This window comes from Ammospiza nelsoni, chromosome 4 (assembly GCF_027579445.1).
Source record: "Ammospiza nelsoni isolate bAmmNel1 chromosome 4, bAmmNel1.pri, whole genome shotgun sequence".
NCBI lineage: Eukaryota > Metazoa > Chordata > Aves > Passeriformes > Passerellidae > Ammospiza > Ammospiza nelsoni.
Genome location: NC_080636.1, coordinates 48,633,380 through 48,658,809, shown reverse-complemented (window position 1 = coordinate 48,658,809; position 25,430 = coordinate 48,633,380). Strand labels below are relative to the sequence as shown.

The 25,430-nt window shown below is 40.7% G+C and overlaps 1 protein-coding gene, 1 long non-coding RNA gene and 1 other non-coding gene across 3 annotated transcripts in view; all 3 read left to right on the top strand.

Annotated features, from left to right (window-relative positions):
- The window catches only part of LOC132072360 (bifunctional heparan sulfate N-deacetylase/N-sulfotransferase 3), a 50,644-nt gene extending 29,734 nt beyond the window's left edge, over positions 1–20,910 (top strand). Inside the window, exons 7-14 of the mRNA XM_059470622.1 lie at positions 8,166–8,348; positions 9,868–9,964; positions 10,804–10,927; positions 13,791–13,965; positions 14,328–14,498; positions 15,560–15,669; positions 16,125–16,227; positions 17,384–20,910. Of these exons, the coding sequence (XP_059326605.1) occupies positions 8,166–8,348; positions 9,868–9,964; positions 10,804–10,927; positions 13,791–13,965; positions 14,328–14,498; positions 15,560–15,669; positions 16,125–16,227; positions 17,384–17,503 (1,083 nt within the window). The 3' untranslated portion in view covers positions 17,504–20,910. The remainder of the gene's footprint in view (positions 1–8,165; positions 8,349–9,867; positions 9,965–10,803; positions 10,928–13,790; positions 13,966–14,327; positions 14,499–15,559; positions 15,670–16,124; positions 16,228–17,383) is intronic.
- Positions 20,911–22,824: 1,914 nt separating this feature from the next.
- Positions 22,825–24,559, top strand: LOC132072739 (uncharacterized). Its single transcript, XR_009418373.1, has 2 exons — positions 22,825–22,925; positions 23,354–24,559. It is a non-coding gene; the product is annotated as an uncharacterized LOC132072739 (long non-coding RNA).
- Positions 23,078–23,208, top strand: LOC132072911 (small nucleolar RNA SNORA24). The gene has a single exon (XR_009418432.1). It is a non-coding gene; the product is annotated as a small nucleolar RNA SNORA24 (small nucleolar RNA).
- Positions 24,560–25,430: the final 871 nt, after the last annotated feature.

Below are 25,430 nucleotides of genomic sequence, written 5' to 3'. Positions count from 1 at the left end.
GTCACTGGGAACACCAGAGGGAACAAAACATATTTCCACTCAAATCTTTTGGAATAACCTAAATATTTTTTAATAAACCTAAATGTTATGTGCCCTTTTTTAGTCTTCTGCAATGTAATGCAGTCCAAAGGAAAACAATTTCTGAAAGCTATTTCAACAATTTATATGGAGGTGTATTTTGCAAGCCCCAGATTCTTTCAGGCTATAGTTTTGGCTCTTTGAGAGCAGTTACTGTGTTTTGTTCCCCTTTTTCATGTTCACATAGCAGAATTGGGAAATAAGAACTTTATTTCCATAGCACACGTGTGGTTTCCCTTCTAGAGGGTGACAGTGTTGCAGTCCTGGCTTTGATGATGTGTGTCATTCCAGGCACAGCATAGAATCAGTCATGGAATGGTGGAGGGTGGGAGGGACCTTCAAGTCCATCTGCTTCCAACCCCAGGTTAATAGAGCTGAGACCTGGAAAATTCACTGGGTGAGGAGGGCATAGCAGTCCTTTGGCAATTTGTGGGGTTTGACTGGAAGTTACTTGGTGAGCAAATTAGAGGAAGGCACAGAACAGTATTTTGAGTCAGGACAAAATATATTCCGCCTTGAAATAAAGCCACAACAGCCAAAAACTATTTTACAATGTAGGGAAGCAGCAAAATTTAATATGTGTTCTTGAGGCATAAGCCTTTTAAATAATAATAATGAAGAGAATGGAAGATAAAACAAGCAGTGAAATATCCCTGATTTTTGATATTCATCATGGAGGATTGATCATGTCTGCCTGACATCCTGGAATGTGAGTACAGCAATGTCTTTTTACACATTACAGTTAGGTCTTTGATTCATGCATTGCTGTGCAGACTGTGGGATCATCTACTTCTGAAAATTATGATATCCTAAATACAATACAGGCTAAAAGAACAGAAGCTAAAATGCAGTGTTTTCTAAATATAACTGTAAATGAATATTATGCTAAAATCTGCCCAAGACCCCCTCTAAGGAATGCCTTTGGAAAGACAATGCATCTGGTTTCCAAATATCTGCCTGTAAAGAGTTCCTGAGGTTCTAAGCATTAACCTGACACATAGTCAGTTTAAAGACTTAGATTTTTATATTTGTGGAGTTTAGGTTTTGCATATATGTATGTCATAGTTTGCAAGTCAGAGTTGGGCAAAAATATAGGCATTAAAATGAAGACTAAGTCATTTCAGGATTCTAAGTATGGAGTAGCATTTTTGATTTCATAAGCTTTCTTGTGTTTTCATTAAAATGGCTGTGTTTTCTTTATGTGAAACACAGCTGTTGAGAGGATGCAAAAATTCCATTATGAGGCATTTTCAAAATGTTATTTTTCACTGATACAAAACTAAGAGAAAACACCGCCCATGAATCATTACAATGTCAGCTAAACAATGTTCTCAATAATGAGTACATAAATAGTTAGTTTCCAAACCTGGAAAATGTGAATGTGGATTAAATGTTAATCTTAACAAATTTCTTCATTCTATTTAATTTGGAAGTGAATATCATTTTTGAAGTGTAAGTTACCAGGCTGAGACTTCAGGGGCTGAGTACCCTACTCTGAAATAAGTGCCCCTAAGAATGAAGCCCAGGATTTCTCAGTGCTTTGGCTGTGCAGTGGTGTAAGAGAGTCTCTGCCTGCTTACAGTGTGCTTGATCAACCACCATGTGCAGGATAAACCACAAAAGCCACAGGACTGTGTGTGCAGTGTGAGTTTTTGTCCTGAGAAGCAGGGGGATGCCCTGTTCCCAGAGCAGGTGTTATGCAGGTATGAAAGGCCTCAGGAAATGCTGCTCTGCAGATGCTGTTTGTGGAACTGGGAACCAGCAGCTGTACTGGTGCAGGAGCAGCAAATCTCATGGCTGGCAGGTTGTGTTCCTGTGGTTTGCATGGGTACCCCTGCACTGGTGGCTGGGACCTGATCCTGACCACTCTTCCTGTATGCCATCCCAAATTCTGAAGTGCCACCAAGCTGAAAAAGAGAGCACTATTACCAATCTTCAAGTAATATTTTTGTGTCTATCTCCTGTTAAAGGTCTTGCTGGCTGCAGCAGCCCTTGGGCAAGATCGTGCTGTATCAGGATCTTGCACAAAATGTTTCACAGGAAAAGAAAAAGCAAGCTTTAGCAGCCTGTATTGTTGGTGTACTGGCATTATTTCTCCCACATTATCAGCTGAATAATTGACTTCAAGGGAGGTTGAGGGACTTGCACTGATTTAGCCAGGGAATTCTGGGGCAAAGCTGCAAAGAAAATGTGCATTGTAGAAGCGTGTAGTGATGAGTATCTTACCCAGTCAGACACATCTTTAGTTTATTGTCTCACATAATTACTGCTTTTCATACCACTGTACTGTCTTTAAAACATTTTAGCAAGTATTTTTCCTGATAAACTAGTTAGAATCTGCAGTGATTTCAGATTCATCTCTCTGCAATGTGCCGTGAAGTTCTTGGATTAGTAAAACAAATTTCTGTTCAGTGTTTCTTAGAACAAAATTGTACCAATTTCCTAAATGTGTCCCTTGTAGGAAGTGAGCCATTAGCTTTTGAGCTATGTATAATGAAGAGGTCAGTATAGACACTGCTGTCAACTGTACCATTGCTTCTCAGATCCTTTGAACTGCAGAGGATACAGATCTGGAGCTTTTCTATCCTATGAGATGAATGTTGAAGGGTAACCAACAGTTCATGAAATTTTTCTGTACCTTTTCTGCCCCTAAGAAGAACAAACAGAATGCAGTAATTGCATTACGTGCACTTACATGCACTTCCTTGCAAAGCACTGTGTGTCTGCAGATGGAAAGGGAAAATGCCCTGTGGAGAGCAATTTGGTCAAAGCCTTCAAATGGTTGACAGCCCAACAATGGAACTAATGTGTAGCCAGCTGTGTGCTCTTGACGTGGTTACAGCAGTGCTGATGAAGAGGAAAGGTTGTTAATGCTTTAGGCACTTTGACTGATCTTAAAATAATTGTCATCTTTGTGTGCATTCAGTTCTAAGTATTATTTTCTTCTAATTTTTACCTCTCCCCAGTTGCAGTCAGTAGAGCTGTTATTAAGCTAATTGACTTGCAGCAAGGGAGGAATTATCTCCTTTAGCACTGAAAATGAGAGGATTTGTATGAGCATCAGCAGAACTTGCTGTGTCTTAGTGTGACCCTGAACTGGCACTTCAGAAGAAAATCAAAATCAAAGACACTCAGACTCAGATCTTCCCTTTCTGTCCATCTTGCATGGCACAACCTCATATTAAACTGTTCTGAGTGTGAGAAGCAGGAGAGATGTTCAGTTTGACAGGCTTAGCCCATTTCATGGGTGAGAAAGGCATCAATTCCATCTCTCCCCTGTCCTCTCATGCCTGTAACTCCAACAATAGTTGCCATCAGGTGGGGCAGGGAGAGAAACCAGTTTGGCCAAGCATTTTGGCTGACTGCAAAGCACAGGTATTCTTTGCCTTCCTATCTATTCTTCAAAATCCACCCATAAAAGCCAGACAGAGTCTGGTATTTTGTGGGTGGAATAAGGAAGGAAAAAAAACTTCCCAAGTGAACAGTCATTGTGCAGGGGCTGTGGAACAGACAAGAATAGCTGTCTGTTTAGAGCTGATTCCTTGTAACAGTGGGCAGGAAATGCATGGAAACTGTGGCAATCAGAAATCTTTACTCTTCTGTGATCCTTAAAATTCTTGAATGGAAAGCTTTGTGCCTGTGGTTTGAAGTGAAGCGAGTCTTTTGAACTACTACTCAGTACTACCATTACTGAGTCAGCAGGGGAATGAGCAGCTGCAGAAAATAAACTTGAGGTTCCTGACTGTCAGATCAACAAGTCAGAACTACATCAAATACATTATTTTGTTTGAGCTCATAACTCTTCCCTGGCTCCATTGTATTTATGGTGGAGACACCACTGTGTAAATGGAGTGGACAGGTCCATGGCAGCTGTGAAAGCAGCAGGACAACCTCAGGGTTAAAAAGGGACTTGCAGGCTGGAATCTCTGTGGTGGAATTGAGCACAGCTTTTCTGCAAGCATCCAGGTCTGAAAGGACTGTCTTTCAGCTATTAAAAATACTTATTCAATGTAGACTCCACTCTGATTTGTTGTTCCATCAGTTTGGCAGTCTAATGGAGCAAAACCTGCTGTTACTGACTCTGAATAGCTGAAACAAAACTGTTTGATGTAACTTGGAAACAATAGCAGAACTGCAAACAGTGTGCACAATGCCAAATTGATTGGAATATAGGTGTTGTGAGAGTTGGATGTACTCTCATGGCCTGTAAACATGTGCTCAGTAGCTAAAATAGCAGCAATATTCCAAATTGGTAATGTATCTGCTGTGAGTACCTAGCTGAGACCACAAAATTAATTGTCAATCACAATTTGAAGGGTCGTGCATAACTTCATTGGGTTGGGAGGCCTCAGTGCTACTTATGTTCTTGCACAGATGGGAGGGTGACATGGGAGGGTGACATAGTGCCTGTGACTAAAGTACCTTGATGACTGGTTTATTAGTAGGAATTTATTCAAGTTGGAATTGCCTGCAATAGATCTATATATGGTAAAAAATAAGTGCCTGGTATGTAATAAGTGTTCATTACCTTTTTTTTTTTTTTTAATACCAGCTCTTCTAGCTGTCGATTTGAAATGCCAGAGTAATTCAACTCGTCAAGATCATCAGTGTCCTGCGAGTCTCAGACTTCCCTCCACTTCCCTTTCTGCTGCAGTTGATATCTAAAACAAGTCTTCTCTCTGCTCTGGGGTCTGATCCTGGCAGCTTGAGAGAGACTCCTTGAAGAAGCCAGGGGCCCTAGGAAGGGCTAGTCACTCTTGGGAATGCTAATACCATTCCTTTGGGAGTAATATCATTCCTCTGTTTTATCAGAAAACAGCAGCTGTTACTAAGACTCCAGAAGCTTGCTTTGAGTAGTGTTCTTGTTGTATATTTTCAATAGGTGCAGGATCCTAATAATCTTGATTTTGTAGTGATCAGTATTTTTTAAAATACCCAGCCAGCTGACATGCATCATTAGAAGTTGGGTAACTTGCTGCATTGTTTCCTTCTGTGTAAGTTGTTTATCAAGCATCTCTCTGCTCTTGATACATAAATTAGATCATGCTGGTTCATCTTTTCCTGAGACATGATTTAATAGCAGCAGCTCCTTCTCCATCTCAGCTCCGGTTTGTTGACCTAAAAGCTATTGCCTCTAACTGGGAAATGTTGTAGTAAGGAAATACACTGTATGGAATGAGCAGTCAAAAAGATAAAAGCTCTGTCTCCTGACGGCTTGTTCTCATTTCCCTACATTTCTGCACTACCAGTCAGAATCCCAAATAAGATCAGGACTCAGGAAGGAGAGCAAATGAAACTTAGACCCTTTCACTCTGGGCAATAAGAAAATCCTGAGGAGAAGCTGAAGGACAAGGCAGAGCACCTTTGCAGCTCTGATGTGAAATTGTGTGAGAGCAGCAAAGGAGCTGCTGCCCAGAGGCCAGATTTAGTCCCAAAGCATCATTTTAAAAACTGTCTGCATTCCATTTCAGTTCCCTTGTGAAGGATATTAAATCCCATGGAGAGCGTGCATTGAAGTGCAACCAAGATGATGGTTTGTGAGGAACAGCTAAAAAAGGGTGATCCTTCTGCACTGAAATAAAGAAAATGCTGAGATGCCTGAAAGAAATTACTCGAGAAGAGTGCTGGAAATAATAAAATCAAATCAGCTCTTTTTATCTGAAAGGGAGGTTAAAATGCTTGTTAGAGTAAATATAAATATATTCGCAGCTGCTTCCCTATTGAAGGAGGAATAAAGAAATATATGAAGTTCTGTGTTTTACAGCATTTCCCAGAGGTGGAAGATTTTTGAACAAATGGTGTTATTTACTAGGTCTAGCCTTGGGACATGGCCACAAAGGATTCCCTTTAGAGCTCCTAAAGGAATCCTAAAAGGATGGTGGTTCCAAGAGAGTACATCTTTAGAAGCAAGAGAGTAAATCTTTAGCATGCTATTAGTTGCAGAGAAAGAATAATGATTTTTGTTAATTAGAACTTGTTTGAATTACTCAGAACATGGTATAATAGAGCAAATTACAGCATCATAAACCCAGTATGGAAGGGAAAAAATAATCATTGTGTTTTGTCCTGGTGTGAAATGGCACCACCTGCAGATGGAAGGGGATTGGTGTGTGTTCCCATCCTTCTGCACAGGCAAGTGGGGAGTGATCCACCATCCCTCTCAGCTGATTCTGATATTTATGATGCCATCTAGAAGAGTCTTTTTCTACAACGTAAAGTCATGTATCTGCTTGGCTAAGTATGGATTTCTTTACAAGATTCAGCCATTTAAGTTTTCAACCAGCATTTGATCATTTTTGTGCTGTAAATAATTAACCATAAAGTATTTGACTTAAAAAATATAACTAAAATGAGAGCTTAGGTCTTGGATAATTTTTCCCCTCCACTGACACAGTTTTGTATGCTGGAAATTATTTATGATGATATGTCCAGTCAATTTCTGAGCCTCTTCTGGCATTCTTGAAATTACAGTGATATTCTCTTCAGGGAAATAATAATTATATTTTCCCTGAACTAGCAATCTTTTCAACTTGTTTTGCTTTTTCTTTCATGGCAGTGCAGTAGCTGTTGGCAGGTAAGGAGTTGCCAGGAGATGAATTGACATTAAAATGTCAGAGTTCAGCCCACATGTAGGAAAGAAAGGGGCTGTCAGGAAAGCAGGGTAACCTTTTTTATGGAAACCTGCTGATTGTGACTTTAGTGAGAACAACGTGGTCCTGTGGCTGCTCTGTTCCTGAGTTGAGAACTGAGATGAAAAAGGAAACTTGAAAAGGTTACACATCTGGTGCCTAAAGGGAAGGGGTTTTCAGTCTCAGTCCTACCCACAAAGAAAGATCATCTCCTAGTGATTTAGCACTGGGTATCTTCTGATTTTACTGTAAATACCAGTTTTCATTATTTTCTTTTTCTTTCTTGAAGCTGAGGACTGGAATTCATTTACAAAAGATTAACTTCAGTTCCTGAACTAATTTCAGCATTATGACCATGATAAGCTTTTATTTTATTGAAGCGGCTTCCTTCAGGTTTTACTTTAAATAGAAATTGCTCATTCATGGCATTAGCAGATTTATTTATAAAAAGAGTCATGTTTCTAATTTTTTAATGGAAATTAGTCTGGAGAGTGTATCTTGGGGGAGTTGTACTTCAAAAAAACTTAAATCACTGGTTTGCAGATTTCAGTGCAAGAGCAGACTGTTACATCAGTGAAAAATTTCCTTGGAAAAGGATCACTGTAGAAAACAGGAGGTTCTGTCTGCAGCCCTTTGTCAGTCCGTGAGAGCCCATCCTTGCAGTCTGTGCATCCCTGCTCTGTTCACCAGCTCAGTTTAGGTCCATCCAAAAATGCCCTTCCTGTGAGAAACCTCCATGGAAGCATTGCTTCCCTTGGGAGTGCAGAAGTGCAGTTGGAGCAAGGGCTGGAATGGGAGGGTGTATCTGGGTATCACCTTCATAGTAACATACTGGGAGAGTAACACACCAGCAGCCTTCAAACTTCTGGTGTTTTTTGTTTGGGAATATTCCATGCAGTTATTTGGAAGTACTCAGGTTTCAGATTTTTTTTTGATCTGTTTTGCATATTAAAGTCACAGCAATAGAACTCAGCTGTTTCCCTGGTCTGTGGCATCCTTACTCTTCCATGAAAATAGAAATTATATTATAAAAAGATACTATGTTATATTGTATACAGATATTATGTTATAAACTGATATAGTATATTATAAACAGATATTATATTATAGTATAGAATATACAGAATTTTTTTTTTTAATATTTCATTTATATTCCCCTTAAAGTAAAGCAGCAGGCACTGTTCTGGCAGTGTGGCCCCAGCCCAGGGCAGCACTGCACATCCTGCAGCTCCCAGAGCTCATGGCCCCTGTTCCAGCGATTTCCTCACTGCTTGCATGGAATTGATGTGAGCAGAGGGATGAGATTCAGTGAGGGGCCGGGGTAGTGAGGGCCGTGTGAGTGTGATCCGAGGCTTGCTGCCCAAAGAGCAGAATGCAGTGAGAATTCCATTCCCTGGGGCTGCAGTGCCATCTAGTGATGCCGGGACTCGAGGTGTGCTGTTCCTTTTGTCTCCCCAGATCAGCATCTTCATGACACACCTGTCCAATTACGGCAACGACCGCCTGGGCTTGTACACCTTTGTCAACCTGGCCAACTTCGTGCGTACCTGGACAAACCTGAAACTGCAAACCCTGCCCCCCGTCCAGCTGGCTCACAAGTATTTTGAGCTATTCCCTGAGCAGAAGGACCCTCTCTGGCAGGTGAAGGCTGAGCAAGAGACCAGAAAAAAATTGTCTTGGTGTTTTTTTGGGTTTTTTAAAATCTTTGTTTCAGTTTCTTGTAGAGAAAAACAGTATATTTTTAAGTTTGTTCCATAAAAAAGGCAACTGAAGCTTCAGGATGTGATTGTGGTCTCTGTCACTTGTTAAAGGCCATGTAATTAATATGTGTTAGGATGTGCAATTAAAATTATCTTTAATTCGTTTTATTTGTGACACTACTTGCCTTTAAAAATGTGGGGAAAAGCAGGCAAGTCCATGTTGTGTTATTTCTCTTCTCCTTTTGGAACTAACAGGATTAAAGCATTTGACAGGCAGATTTATATGCATCTTCTAGCAGTTAAAGAAATGGGTTTATCTCCAAGTATGTAAGGAGAAGAGGGCATCCAAGAAGAGAAAATAGCATTAAGACCATGGATACCCTAATTAGCCAGGTGGAAGTAGATGAGATAATCAGAAGTTATTCACAGTAGGCTGGGAGCTGCCCAAGGAAGAAGTTTGCCAAGAAGCAGTAGATACCTGAGTCCTGACAGTGATAATATTAACCCAAATAAAATCTTATTAAGGTGGCTTGGTGGATATACTCTAAGGAGCAAACTTTACTAAATCAAACATTAAAATGTATTTAAGCTTGCTTACTAAAATGTTTTTCAGCGTTAAATATTGAATTGCCAACTTAGGACCTGAGCTTGCAAATTTGTACTTAAATATGCATCTTGGAATTCATGCTGGTTTTGAATAAAACATTGAACTAGAGGAGGAAATGTCAAGGATTTCACATAATACTAAGAATAATTTTTAAAATGGAAATTACCCTGTAGCCAAATTACTTGGAAAATTATGATTACTTAGAATTATAATGATAAAAAAGACATTTTTAAGTTACAGCCACTAAGACTTACTGTATGTGGTGCATTTTGTCCATAATTGATGTGATTTTGAATACAGATATATATTCTTAAGCCTCAGAGGGGTACATGAAGATAATTCTCTTCATCTCAGTGCAGTATTCCCAAACAACAGTGTCAAAAATTGTTTGTGAGTACCATTTCCAGAACAAATTTAAACTGATTCAGTTGAAGCAGCAAAGATTAAATATTAATATTAGGTACTGATTTGAAATGGAAGATCAGAATATGTATTGGTGAATAGAAAGCCTTAAGTCATAATCAGCTTACTCTTTTAGTTTTAAAATGCAGCATATATAGTGTGGCAGCTGTTACAGGAATGGGGCAACTATATATGTGTAGGATATATTTCTTCAACATGCTTCTTAAAAAAAATTCCAGACTCTTAAGCGAATCAGGTTCTCACCTGGTTACATTGGAAATCCCGTCCAGAGTCACTGGAATAGTTCTGGAATGCATTGGTTTTCAGTCATAAGCAAAAATAATAATTCCTGGTAAGAATATTTGTACATGGGTGAAAAATAGGTAATTTATATATGAACCTTTTCAGATGTGATTACCAATGAAATTCTGAGTTTTCTTCTCCGTTGCAGAACCCCTGTGATGACAAACGGCACAAAGATATCTGGTCTAAGGAAAAAACCTGTGATCGGTTACCAAAATTCTTGGTTGTAGGACCCCAGAAAACTGGTGAGATTTTCTTTTATTCCAACACGATAGGCTGCGTGGAAGTTCAAATACATAAAACAATTCATCACGGCTGCTCTGTAGAGATCTTGATCATCCAAGAGCATTTTGTTATTTTTGGATACCATGCAAATATAGCTTAAATCATGTAAATTATGACAGTAGTCAGTACACATTGAAAATGCAGGGTTCAGGTGTGTGTCAGGTTTTTTATGTCTAAATGAGTAAACTTGAATAAAGAGGTGAACAAGACAGACAAGCTCTTGTCAAAGTGGAAGAAGGAAAAGGACAGGACAGAGGCATCTTTCAGATGGGTTGGATTCTGAATTGCAAGTTCTTGTGTGTGTCTTGTTCATAGAATATTATTTCTTGGCATTTTTTTTCAAGTCAAGAAGTTCCTAGTGGGCAGTTTTAATTACAAGATTGCACTAGTCTATAAATTTACTCAATGGTTATTTTTCTTCTCTGTAATCAGGAAATTGCAAAATTCCTTTTATCTTCACCAATCCCCAAAAGCAAATGAATGCAAGATTTTAAAAACTTATCTTTGTGACAGTCTCATATACATAAATCATTATTTTTTAAAACACTACTATTTTAAGTTGGAAAAACAGATTTCAACACTGGTACCCCAGTTGTCTGTATTAAGTAATTACAGTTATTTAAATGTCCTAATTCTAAAAGCTCAGGAAGTGCAGGATCTTAGGTGACATAAATCAACATCCCCTAAGTGAATTGAAATGGAATAAAGCTGATTTAGTCCTGTCTGCAGCTATGATCCCCCCAAAAATGTGTGTGTGTATATTTTTATTTTAAATCTTGGACTTTTATCCTATTTGCAGGTACTACAGCCTTGTATTTGTTCCTGATCATGCATCCTTCCATCATTAGTAACTCCCCCAGCCCAAAAACCTTTGAGGAGGTACAGTTCTTTAATAGAAATAACTACCACAGGGGGATTGATTGGTAAGATGGGTTATTAGTATAAATATAAAAGTTTATATATTGTGAACAATAGAAAAATGACATTACTGTTGGTAATGGTAACTGTGCATATATAAAGTGAGATAAGAAATAACCTTCAGTATCTTTCTGAAATGAGAAGCAAATGCAAGTGAATAATGATCTTACTACAGAATATCTTAAATGCACTAACTTTTGTGAGGCTTTCTTGTAAATATCTACATATTATGTGCAGAGCAGTAACAAAATAATGTATTTCTTGTTACACATGCCTTTGAAAGTGGGACAGTAATGGTTGGTAGTTGGATATATGGACACAAAAGTTATGTTCCTGCTGAAAATCTCATTTCTTAGGAGAAAAACAAAGATGCTATCAGGAAGAGGCATTTCTTCCTTTAAACAGAACATAGCAGTAGCAATAATGTAAATAATAAAAAATGGGGGCAGGGAAAGCCTCTCAAAATGCTCTTTAAAGATCAGGTAATTAGGAGAACAGGTCTGTGTGGCTCAGTGAGTGGTGCTGAGACAGAGTCTGTGTCCCTGCTGCCACACTCACTGTGGCTCCCTGGGCACAGCTGCACCTGAAGGTCACTCCTGATTCCTCTGTTTTCCCCAAGTGCTGCACTGTAAAGCACTGCAGCATGAAAGCTGCTGACATGCTGTAGCAGCTGGGGAGCACCAGGGAAGGATTATTGATTTCTTGTCTTGTTTCTTTATTTTGCCCCCAGTTTAAGGGAGAATACTTTTATTGCCTTTGACTCTGTATTCATCCATAAAATGAGCAGGGTGAAGGCTGTTCTGTGCTCTCAGTGCAGACACATCAGATGCAGTTTGTTTGGCACACAGCTCGTGTTCCCAGAGGTGTAATTGCTGTGGCACATTCTCACTGGGAAGGGTGCTGAGTCAGCTCTTGTGCCAGTGGAGAGGTGCTAGGTGAAGCAATGAGTGGCACTGAGAAATGGCTGCTGAGGCTTTGGCAGCCAGTGAGGAGGACGTGCAGGCGAGGCAGAGCAGCTCCGTGCTGATGGAGCAGCCCAAGTACAGCGGGCCCGTTCTTCCACCAAATCAGTGTTTTCATGTTGCTGGAAAGCTACTGTGCTGCTTCTCCCTTTCCTTCTGCCTTATCATCTTCCTTAAGGTGCAGGTACAATGTCGCTGCCACACACACGTCAGATTAGCTTCACCTTAACGTGGCACTGTGAGTAAAGCTCACAGTGGGCAGCCTGTCTAAACCAGGCACAGCCCTTGGGCAGGTGCTCACCACAGCACCCACTCTGTGCCCTGCCACCCCTGCCAAGTCTCAGATCCTCAGAACTCCCTCTTGGTGTAGTTGCCTAATTGTTAGATTTGTATTCTGACTGCCAGGCAGATCTCTCAGACCACCTAGTCTGATAGTGTGCTTCAATGATAGCTTGTAATGAGCTTCTTTGTAATTAGATACAAGGGCTCTCCTCATTAGTCCATTAATTAGCTGGGATTCCTGCAAGAATCAAAAATAGCAATCAGTTCAAGTTGGTTTAGTTGTGGAAATAGGGCTTTGTCCCTGAACTGCCTCTTAGTCTTTGTCCAGGGTTGGATTTAGAGCAGGGCCAACTACAGAAGCAGAAGAGGATTCTTTTAGCCCTCAGAACCTCAGTATTGCCCTTTTGAAAGCTGTGTAGGTGTAAATTGCAGGCTTCCAACAGACATGGCAGAAGAGTAAGATAAGAACTGACTGATAACAACTTCTTGCTGTCATTTAAATGCAGAAGTCTAAACTTCTAAGAAGTTCTTAAAAAACTTCTAAGGAGTTCTAAGAAGTCTAAATTCCTATGTCTAGACTTCCAAGAAGTCTAAACTGTCCTGCATTTCTTTATGCAAGCTTTGTTACAGGTTTCTTGGACAAGTTTCCCTAAAGCCTTCTCAGTTTCATCATTCTCATCAAATCAGCCCTAACACTTCTGGGAAATAAAAGTCCATTGACTTCAGTGGTTAAAATTTCAAAGCCAACAAGAGCCCATCATTTGTATTGGAAGTAGCTCATCTGTATTAACAGAGCAAAGTCTAAGCACTGGAGGAAATCTGTCCTTGAGCATGGTCTTCAGAAGAGGCTGTTTAAATAACATTTAAACATTAAACATTTAAACATTCAAACATTTAAACATTTATTTTCTCAGTACAGGTTAACTGAAAAGTCAAGAGGGCCAAAATTTTTTATTTATTGTTTTCCCCAACAATAACAAGAAGTGATCTGAGGGCCAGGGATGGAGAAGTCCTTAGATGACAAAGCAATTGCAGGAATTTAACTATAGCTTCATAACAGATGAGGAAAACTCAAAAAAACCCTAAAACAACTACAACCCAAATTTCCCCCAAAATGTGACTCACAGAAAAATAAATGAATTCTGTCACTGCTCAGAAACCTTTTACCTGATGAAGCTGTGGGGGATTGTTTCAGTGCATCATCTTCCCATATAAACAGCCTCTTCTCATTGAAAGCATCTGATTGATACTAAGTAGCTTTTTCTTACAGTATTTCCAGTTGGTGTCAGCAAAAGGCCAAATTTGGAAAACTCAATTTATACTTTAGACTTCAGCAGTTTGTTCTGACTGAAAAGTGAGAACTCGTGAATTTGAAATACATAAATACTGTAACATTTTTATCCAGTTTAAAAAAATAGCTGTAATGTCTAGTTACATTTAGTGAGAGGAAGATAGTACTGAGTAAAATATGATGAAAGATACAATGTAAGCTTTGGTTTGCTTTCTTTTTTTTTTTTGCATTTAGGCTTTTATTTTAATTGAGTATAGAATAAAGTATGCTTAACAGATTTATCAGCCTTTGTATGACTTTTAAGTAATTCTGAGGACGATATTGCTTTCCCAGGTACATGGATTTCTTTCCAACTCCTTCTAATGTCACCACTGACTTCCTCTTTGAGAAAAGTGCCAACTATTTCCATTCTGAGGAAGCTCCCAGGAGAGCTGCTTCCCTCATCCCCAAGGCCAAGATCATCACCATCCTCATTGACCCATCGGACCGCGCCTACTCTTGGTACCAGGTGAGCCCTTGGGAGAATGTGGGCAGGCTGCAGGCCAGGCATCCACCCTGAATCCTCTCAGATATATCCCTGTAGTCACTGACCATCTGTGATCACCAATGGGCTGAGATACCTGGCATATTTTAAGGGTTAAACCAGTAAACACTTCTTCAAGTTATCTATGATGCAAGCATGTAAAAATGATTACTTAATTAATTAATGCAATCAGCACATACAAAAATAATTATATAGACACAGTTATATAGTTAATGCTCAAAATACAGGATAGGCTAAGAAATTTTTGTCAGTAAGAGCAATGAGTTTTGCCTTGTTTCCCAGCTTTTGTGGTCTGTAAAGTTGCAGCAATGTCACTTCTTTTCCAGCATCAGCGATCCCATGAAGATCCTGCAGCTCTGAAATTCAGCTTCTATCAGGTGATCACAGCTGGCCCTCGAGCCCCCTCTGAGCTCAGAGCTCTGCAGAAGAGATGCCTGGCACCTGGATGGTATGCTACCCACATTGAGAGATGGCTCACTTACTTCCCACCTTACCAGGTGAACAAGACTCTTGACATCCTCATCCTCTCTCTCTCTCTCTCTCTCTCTCTATATATATATGTATGTGTGTGTATATATACATACATACATATATATATATATATACACACTGTCCTTAAAGTTTACCTTTGTAAAAGTCTTGCCTGCTGACTGCTGATGTTGGGGATAATCCTACAAATCATTACCCTCCTTCTGGCCCCGTGTAAGGTCAAGCTTCAAAAGATGCACATCCTAAGCCCTGAGTGTCATGTGATAACAGCAGACCAGGCAGACACTATCACATGATTGCTGTCTCCTTGGGGATTTATTTCTGGAATGGAATTTTGTGACATTGGCAGCGTGTCTGGCACTGCTCCCCACCCAACAGCTAGAGGGAGGTTGGCTGCAATCCCAACCTTCTGTTTATCCAGGGCTCTTGTAGCTGAGACAAGTTGGCTGGAGTCTGCACCTTCTGTTTCCCCAGAGTGTGCCAAGGAAGCTCTGATGACTCTAGCTGCTGTTTTTCCCCACATACTCTCTTTTCAGCCTGCCTTGTATATCTCTTCATGAGATACACAATGCTGTAATATCCTGACTCTTGAATGAAATTCTCCTCATTATGTTTTCATTAGCTTTTCTCCACAAGTAACCCATGAATATTGAATAATATGCATTGTCATGCAGATTTTTGCCAGATTTATGTCCCACAGCGATAGTGAAGAATCAGCCCTGATGGCCTTATGTTTTATCTGGAAAAGTAGTAGCCATTAATATAATTTTTTCTTTGCTGGGCCAGTCTCTCTCACTTTCCTGACAGTATTTCTTATCTTTCTAGATCCTTCACTGCTATTTCTCTGTTGTCACAACAGCTTCCAATGCAATATCATTTCAGATTGAATTAAAATGCTATTTACCCTGCTCCCAGGTCATTAATGATGATGACAATTAAGACTGGGCCCATTATTGTTCCCTGGGGCAGTACTCTTCAAATAGTGGAGCTTTACAGCGGTGGAAGTTGCAGTTGCAAGCCTGAAATAATGAATTTCAATTGAAGCCTCCATTTATTTTGTCTGTTGTAGTTGCTGATTATTGATGGACAGCAGCTGAGAACTGACCCATCTACTGTAATGGATGAAGTACAGAAGTTTCTGGGAGTCTCTCCTCATTATAATTACTCTGAAGCCCTAACGTGAGTTAATCAGTTCATCAAGTTCACATGTTCCTACATTCCTAAAATACCAGCTAGCCTGTAAGTCATCTCACTGCAGAACAAAGCCCTTCACAGTTCCTTGAGCTATCAGTAGGGTGAATTGTTCAGAACTCAGTTTGGGGTTAAATTTTCTGTGCATCATTCACTGAGCCACTTGGCTGTTAGGGAAGTAGAGTAGCACAGACAAAGTGCTGCTTTGTGAGAATTGCATATGAATTTTGCAATGGATCAAAATGAATTTTACTTCCATAAGTGGAACATGAAATGCTGATATGCAGAAACAGAAAGCAAACAGAATAATTTCTCTTTATTTTTGGCATTAGCTGAAAAACAGATTCAGTTATATCAATCAGGAATGTAGCATTCACTCTCTTGGATTCTGACTCCTAGATTTGATTACACACAAATTTTACAGTGCACAATGTTTGTTTCAGGTTCGATTCTCATAAAGGATTCTGGTGTCAGCTCTTGGAAGAAGGAAAAACCAAGTGTCTTGGAAAGAGCAAAGGCAGAAAATACCCTCCTATGGATTCTGAGGTAAAGCATGCTGGTCATTGGCATTGTACAGGAATTCAGGACATGACACAAGCAAAATCATGAGAAGGGAGAAAAGACAAAATTAAGTAGGAGTTACTTGTTTGGCTACCTTTCCTGACAAAGGATATGTTTTAGATGGCTGTGAGCTGCATAGACATTCAGTTCTTTATTTCAGAGATGAAGATGAAGTCATTAAAAAACAATAGCAACAAAAACCCCCCACAAATTCTAAAACTTGGCACCCCTTAGAAAACTAAATGTGCTGCTCCTGAAGTCCTGTCCCTTTTACCTTATGGACTTAAGCAGCAGAAGTTTCACAGTGCAAGTTTCTATCATCAGATAGATATATTTGTGTGATCCCTTGTCTATGAGCCTAGTTAGACTGTGACATAGAATGCAGGCTCTCCTGTAATCCAATTTTAAGAGAGGTTAAGTTCTGTTTCTATGAATTTTAAAAATACCTTCCCCAGACAAATGCTCAAATGGGGAAATTTCAGTCAGATGAAATGCTGCAGTCTGTACACAAGGGCAGTTCAGTCTCCCATTCTAGCTCTAATTTCCATGTTGATTCTGTCTTGCATTGCCATTTCACTTGACCTGGCTAAAATGCACATAAAACCTGCAGTTTGAACAGCAGCAAGAATTAATGTACCCAGGACTTTTTCCTCACAGCACTTAGATTATAAATAACTTCACATCAGTAGAGTCATACAGATACAAAACCATTGGGTGAAAAGGATTTTGGTCAGAGGTAAGACAAGTCTGTGTTTGTGCAAACTCTTGTCTTTTTCAACTCTAAATGATTCTCAAAATAGAGGTTGCTAACTGATACAAGTCTACATACATAGATATTTTAGTAGCTGTTATTTCAATCACACTGTAATGTAAATATTTCCATCATATTCAGTATGATTCCAAATGTACAAGACTAAGAGTAGAATTCAGTTCTGCTTTGACTTGGGTGTTCATTTTGAACAACCTTTGTTTCCCTTTCAGAGTTCAGCTCCTTGCATGCAGTAGATAGCACAAAACAATATAAATTGCTTTAAAGGAAGTAGAGTTTTCACACAGGTCAAACCAACTTTGAAACCTCAAATTCACAGCAACTGCAGTACAGTGTTCTATTAAATAAAACCTCTCCTTTTGTATCCCTCAGTGCAGGGCCTTTCTGTCGAGCTACTACAGAGATCACAATGTGGAACTGTCAAAACTCCTCCACAAACTGGGACAGCCCCTGCCATCGTGGCTGAGACAGGAACTACAGAAAGTGAGATAGCATTGGAAAAGAGCTTTTTGAAATCTCCTTCCACACTTCAGCTGTCATACCTGAATTTTCTAGTGGCTACCAGAAGGTCTTGTAAGATATACCTCTTCAAAAAAGTGTAAAGGATAGAAATTATTTCCATATGCTGGCATGTGGATTGTAAAAATACATGTGTTCCTTAGAGCTCTGGTGGGCCAGATCTTTCTCATAAACATTTCTGGGCCTGTGGACTTGTGGACTACTGTGCACATATGTGGGAGTTACTTACAGCTGGTATAAACATCAGAGATACATGACCTGTGTGATTTCACAGTAAATATTCACATTTTTATACATCAGTTTTAAAGTATTGTGTCTCATGTAGGTTTTCTAGCCCTTTGTTGGACCACTGGCAGTTTTTCTTAGGATATGATTATTGTGTTGCATAGGATAAGATAATGAAATGTAGCACAAAATGCCCAGAGTACTTCTGCCTTGGGAATCAGCTTGCTAATGCCCCAAGTGTGTGCAAACACTGGGGAGCAGTACAGTTACCACCTGTCATTGAGCTGTGCATGGCAGCAAATGCACCCAGCAACATCTGCAATCCACAGGTGTAGAAAGAAAACTACAAAGAAGCCAAAACCAGATGATATCTGTTAACAGCAAACCCTCACAGTGCAGGAAGGGCCCTTTGTCTGTAGTTCAAATGTCTGATTTTGTACTGACCAAGATGTGAATTATCTGAGCAGAAATTGGATTGCAATGTGAAGCACACACGTTGCAGTGTTAGACTTCAGCAGTTGTGACCCAAACTGGAGCAGTGCAAGGAAGAGGCTTTCACCCCTGGTTCTGTGAGCAGCCAGGTCCAAGCATTGCACTCTGGGCTCTGAGTCACTGAAATGAATTAAAAACTTATAAAAAGCAGCAACAGATCCTTACTTTAATTGCCTTAATTTGCACCACTATTTTTTCTTTAATTTATTTGTAAGCTTAAACTGTGCTTTTCCCCCCCTCAACCTCTTAAAAATTGTAGCATCTTTTCTGCTACCTTTAGATGGCATCAGCTGCAAAAATTACCAGACTTCCAGATGAAAATACCAGTTCTGTTCCCAGATACATTAAACATGTTTGGTATTAAATATTAGGAATAAGCTTTAAAGTGGACAAAAATAAACACCGTGTGTAGTCATGGTAAAAAATTACACTCAAATCATGGGAAAATACAAATGTCTACCCTTGCAGGCAGATATTTGTGATAGGTCTCAACAACACATCTCTCAGTGCATCAGTTTAGATGTGAGATAAAGTCTAATCAATAGTGCTTAGCAGTTGAGAAAGATAATTAGAAACTTCAGCTAAGTGTGGCCTTAATGCTGCTCACAGAATTTTGGCTCTGAGTGTTTCTAAAGGCATGAAGGGTTAGTGAAAACAAAAAGGACCCCAGTACTAAATGCAAGGCTTTATACAGGAGCTCTGTAATGTTTTAATCATTTGTTTCAGGGTGAATATTTAAAAATGTGCATCAGATGGTAGAAAAACTTCCTATGTCTCAGTGCTGTTTTACAACATTTATGTAATCATGCAATTTAACTTTCAAGGTAATGGAATGGAAACCAGTCTGTTATTCCCTAAATAGAAAACAGATGTTGAGATCCTTACTGTACCTCTAACTGGTAATCTTTATTATTTATTGATTTTTGTCTATGTAATAAGTGGTTTTGATAGGCCTGTAAAGAAAAAAACCTAGACAGATTTGCTGTATATAACAATATTCTTTACACAGCACATTTTTGCTAAGGGAATATGCATGATTAAGGATGAGGACCTACTAGAGTAGACATTTTTTAAGATGAATATTTCTATTATTTATTAGAATGAGAATTTCATTTCACTTTAAATATTAAGTCATATGGATTTGTCTCAAAAGCTGACTTGTGTTAAAGTATTTCTTCTTTGATAAAAGAAATATTCTGGATTCTGAACATCTGTAAAAGCAAAAGCTCTGCATGCTATGGACTGCTCATGCATCCTGCAAGCATCCACATAGATTTGTTACAGTTCAGTTGAATAACTGGAGAAAATACCTGGGGTTTTCATCCTGTCATGATTGATTTTACTCTTGATACAACCTGCTGTAACATCACTCAAATGTTTTAAAAATGCAGGGATTGCACAAAGCTCCTGTTGTGCATTGCTGCCTCAGTTCTCCATGCTCTTCAATGAAACAGTGTTATAAAATCGAGGAAAATGGGAAAAACCTTGGGCACTGTCAAGGGCCTGGTGTTTTCAGGGTGAGAACACAGACTGAGTGCCTCCTACATGCAGGAGGAATGGCCTTCAGCATCATTCCTAGTTCATTCTTTGTTTTAACAAATTGCCTCTCTGTCTTCTTGCCCTGGGAAAGCAAGGCCCTGACAGATTGAGAATGAGTGGGCAGTCAAGGACAGGGTGGTGACATTGGTCACATTGTCCCCTGGGGAATTGTACAGCCCATCTGTGGTCACCATGAGGTACTGGCACAATAAATCCTCCACATGCATGGCCTCGGCTGGATTATTAGTTGGTTGTAAAAGGATGGTATGAAGCCATGGGGGGTATTATTCCAGAACTGTTCTATGGAAATGTGTTCTTCCATTTAACAGGAGCCTTTAAAAAGCACCTGTAACATGCAGCCAGCTTGGTGGAGGAGGAGGCTGAGCACAGCATGCAGCCAGCAGCTGGGTGTGTGTCAGGGGATGCACCTGAGCACAGGGGAGTAACCAGGTCACACCACACAAGTTACCTGACAAAGTGTAACCTCTTCTGTTCACTGCTTACCTGCAATCAGTGTTTGATTCCCAGAAGTACACCATCAGTATTAATTCTCTTAAAAAAGCAGTTTTGTACAACAAATCTGTTTGCTAGTCCAAGTCAGATGTTTCCTTGTGGCTGGAAACACAGCTGTGGTTTCTGTTCCCCCAGAAGGTAACTGCACAAGCAATGATTTCTTTAACAACTGCTTGATTTTGTGAGTTTCATCTTCATTTTCATAAACATGATTCTGAAATTTGCTTTATGTGGGTATCAGTGCCATTAAAAAACAATGTGTGGTTCTGAGCAGATATTGACCATTTGGGGGTGTAAACACAGAGCCTGATCAGAAATCACCTAATTATTTGAGCTAACATTCCTGAGAATACTGTGACATTTTCCCATTTCTACTTGTGCAGAAAGAATGAGTTTGGATGATTTGCAGACTATCTTGTACAGAATATCCTTTTTCATTGCTTAAAAATGTGAAACTTCCTCAGGAAGAAATTAAATAGATATTTCAATGTTTATAGACGTAATACTCTTGTCATTCACATTGAATGAAAATTGCTGGAAACATGTTTCTCAGAGTTTTTTTTTTTTAAATAAAAAATAGATATTATTCTGATAGTGGCATGGTATTTGAAGTGCAACAATAAACTCTGATAAGAAAATGTAGTGCTGTGTGGAAGTGACTTTCATGTTCACAAAGTTGTCCTTTTCCAGGTTGGTTAGCAGCCATTGCAGCTTGATGCTGAGCTCTAACACGGTCCAGCAGCACAGGAGCAGCATGAGATGTTTTCAGAAATGAAAAGTACTGCTTACTCTTGCTGTGAATGAATATTGCTGCTTTATGCAGCTGCTTGTTTTACTGCTTTTGCTTCCTGCATACTTTTTATTTCTTGTGCCAGCACTTGCTAATGCGCTGGAAAAACATCTCCAGAGTTTGCTTTTTTTAAGATAACAAGGAAAATGTATTCAAATCATTTGCCTTGGGGATTCAATAGCTGTGCTAATGCATCAGCCTACACAGACATGAGAAAAGCGTTCTTTGGAGAAACCTTAGAAGATGGTATGAATGTCCAAATGAAAATTCACTGTTACCAACAAATTCAGAACAGAACACAAAATTGTACTTATCTAGCTGGGTAAAATCTGCTTAGGGGAGTGTGGGAGATACGAAATCTGCATTAACAAAATATTGCATTCGTTACAGAGAAATAATGCAACTTAAAATTAGGAAGTTCTAAGCTTTGTGTATAATACCCATCTCTATGAGCTCTTATAAAACCAGTAAAGTAGTAACAAGTAATAAGAAAAGGGGAAAGATCCTTGCTACAAATAATTATAGCTTTTTGGCCTCTGTCTTTATCTACTTTCATATAATACTTCTTTTCAGTTCTTCCTAGAGCTCAAAGGCAAAAGATGCTCTTTTTTTACAGCAAAGAGCAAATCCCAGGAGCAGGGAAGTGATCAGCACTGAAACCAAGGGCCAGGGAAACCTGAGTGGAGGAGGAGAAATTCAGACCAAGTAAAGGTGATCATCTTCCTTGGACTGAGGATGACTTGTAATAGTTCAATAAGCTGCTGTGGTGTGAAAGTTACAGTAATTAGGGGAGATTTAGATTCCACATTAGGAAGCATTTCTTTATGAGAAGGTGTTCACACTGGAACAGGCTCCCTGGAGCGGTAGTTGATGCTCCAGGCCTTGTCAGTGTTTAAAAATCATTTGGAAAATGCCTTTAACAGCAGGCTTTAACTTCTGGTTGGCCCTGAGGTGGTTGGCATTTGGACTAATGATCCTTGTTAGCTGGCTCCCAAGTGGAATATTCTGTTCTATCTTGTTGTAATTCCAAATTGAGGTGTGGACATTTGGCCGGTGTGCAGTTGCTTACATAGACTGGAAAAGTAATGTGTTCACCTAGAGGGATGACTTCATTTTTCTAGCACATCTTTCACGACCTCTGATTTTTCTGTTAGTCCATGGCTTTCAAGTACCGAGCAGTGTTATTGTAACACTTAAGGCCACCTGGTGACTGGACCAAGCGTACACGCACGTGTATCTACACAGACCAAGCCGCATCGCTGTCTCAAACCAGCTGAAGGTCTCTGTTTGCTTTTGGAGAATGCCTTAACCCCTTCCCCCGCGGGGATGCGGTTCGGTATATTGGGGAAGGAGCCGGAATCAAAAAGCGAGAGGGATCGATGCCATTTCTCTCCGCGCCTTCCCCTGCGGCCGAGCCAATGCGCGTGCGCTCCGTGGCCTCGCCCAGCGCCGTAAGCCCCGCCCCCAGCCCAGGGTCCCGAAAGCGGCCAGTTCCCGCCGCCGGCGCGTGAGGATGGGGCGCGTGCTGATGGGGCTCCGCGTGGGCGGGCGCGCGGCGCGGCCGTTGGCGCTGAGGGGGGCGCGCGGCGCGGCCGTTGGCGCTGAGGGGGGCGCGCGGCGCGGCCGTTGGCGCTGAGGGGGGCGCGCGGCGCGGCCGTTGGCGCTGAGGGGGGCGCGCGGCGCGGCCGTTGGCGCTGAGGGGGGCGCGCGGCGCGGCCGTTGGCGCTGAGGGGGGCGGCCACGCGAAGCAAAAGGGTGAAGGTGAAGTGGCAGTGACGGCGGCGGATCGGGTGCCTTCTCCACGGCGGCAGAGGAGAGGAGCGTGACAGGCAGAAGGTAGGCTCCATGAAGGCGTGGGATGCGTAACAAGGAGGACGGGTAGGAGCCGACCGCCCGGGGCCGGGCCTTGGCCCACATGATGAAGGGAGAGAGGAAGGGAAAATGGCGGCCGCCACGTGGCGACGAGGGAGGTGGTGAGGGGAGCAGAGATCCATGAATCCATGGGAGCTGCCGTCTGTGGCTGACTCCCTTCCTAGACATGGAAGAGCAGAGCCTTGCTAATTGGCATAACTTTTATCCTCTTGTGGGTATGAGTCGTTGACTGTGGCAAGTAACAAGCCGATTCTGCTATGGGGTTAGCCGTCTCCCTCTTTTTTGGGTGTTTTCTTGTTGATTGGTTTTTCAGGTTTCTCTCCCTTTTTTCCTTTTAGTAAACTATTACAGCCCAGTTCTTAAACTTTTTTATTCTTTTTTTAATTCCGCAGGAGCACAGAAGCTGAAAGCGTGAAGACGTAGTTGTTAAAGATCCTCTTCCCAGAAAGTATGTGTCTGGCTGTGTCTAATAAGCTCTTCAGAGGTGAGATTTAGGGCAGGAATAATACCGATTTAATAATTTATGTTTAACGATTACTGTGACTTGTACTTTGAAATCTAGGTAACATGGTGTTTTGTTTTAAGGCATGTTTCATTTTTATGTGTTTCTGGGACAGAAAAGTGTAATCAAGTGCATTAGTGTGACCAGGAGGAATTTGGTTTGGATGTAGAGACATTAAAAAAACATAATCTGCTATTCCTAGCATAAAAAACACACTACCAGTACTTTACCTGCCAAACTAGAAGTATCTGAATGCACAGATTTCTCAGGGATATCCTGGGCAAGAGGAGTGTCTTTTTTTATAAGCATGTGAGTGCTAAGAGAAGTCTGCAGTTGTGGGGACAAGGGAGATTAGAAGTTAATGCAAACAGTTTTGTTTCAGAGCAGCTTTACAACTTCTGGGAGAGCATCCTACTGTTTAGTGATGATTGCTGTTTGTGTTTCCAGTAGCAATATTAAATTGCCTCAAAGTTGTTTTTACAGGGAAAAACTCTCTTGAAAGAAAATGGGGCTAAATTCCACATATGAGTTCTAGGAGTAGTTGTGTCTAAACCTGTTCATTTTCAGTTAGGGTAGGGTAGATATGTTTAATCATCTGGAATCGATGTCTTTTGGGAGCAGTAATATTTCTGGTTATCAGGCAGAGCTAGTAAAAGCTAATTTTAGGCTAGGTCTTTATCTCAGTTTTTAAACTTTGGAACTTTAATGAGAGCTTCTGCAGTCCATCTCATCTCGATGAAGAGGGGCTGGAACCCAGCTTACTGTGCCTACAATTGGCTTTGACTGCTATACAGACAGATAGAGTTAGGATCTCATTGTGTGCTGCTCCTCTCTTTGGGCTGTCACTGGGCCTTAAGCTATTACAGTACTGGTTTTGGTAGTGGAGTGGCTGTACTGCACCCTCAGCGATGGCTCCTCTGCTCCCACCGTATTAGAATGGTGTTTCAACAAGTGTACCTGTGCTGCAGAAGCTGCGGGTAAGTTTTTGAAGTCTGGAAAATGAAAGTGGAAAGTCCAGCTGTAATTTTGGTGTCTGTGTGAATGTAAAGCCTTCGAATGTATGAATAAGTCAATAAAGAGACATGACTGGCTGCAAGTGTGGTTCCTTTCTTGAAAAACTGCTGGTAACTAAGACTTGACTTACACATGTTTGTCAGGATTACTTACACATGCCAAATCTGCCAGTTCTGGGGTTCCTTTTGGGCAGAATTCCTGGTTTCAGGTGGCTGATGCATTGTCTGGAGACTGCTCCAGAAGTGGTACAGCTTGAATCAGAGGTAGGTGCTGCAGGGCAGAAACAACAACTTTAAATAGAGTTGATTTTTGCAGTTGCTGAGGATCCATACTTGAGAAAATGGATAGAGATCCAGTAGATGGTGCATCATTGCATACTCAGATAAGATACTTTAATGTACTGTCTTAGTGAACACCAGCTGTGCTGGCACAATCTCTTGTGGAATACCTTTCAAATAATGTATTTTTTGAAAATAGTTAGAACTGGAAAGTTGGAGGGAAAGGGAGGGTTTGAAAGGACTGAGAAAAAAAATCTGTGAGGCCAGAGCTGAGATGATCAGCATGCGGTGTACTTGCTGCTGGGTGTTTGGCAGCTGAGGTCAGCATTCCTGCTGGAAGTGAAGGGAGCAGAACTGCGGGCTCTAATTACAGCATGCACTAGATCTGAGGAAATGACTTTCGGTGGTTGTGTGTGGTGGGCAGATTAGAGCTGTCAGGAAACGCAGGGGTTTTTAAAGCATATACTTTTTCTGCCCAAGTGGAAGTACATGAATGCGTTTTCTTGTGTGGCACTGTAACAAGTGATAGCACACATGTGTAACTGGTGGTGCATGGTTACTCTGCTTTTAACAGCCCTGTCATATGGCTTACTGCTCTGCATTCCAAGGTGGTGGCTGCCAAGCCTGGTGGCCAACAATCAGGAGTGTGTACTCTGAAATCTCTTTATCTCCAAA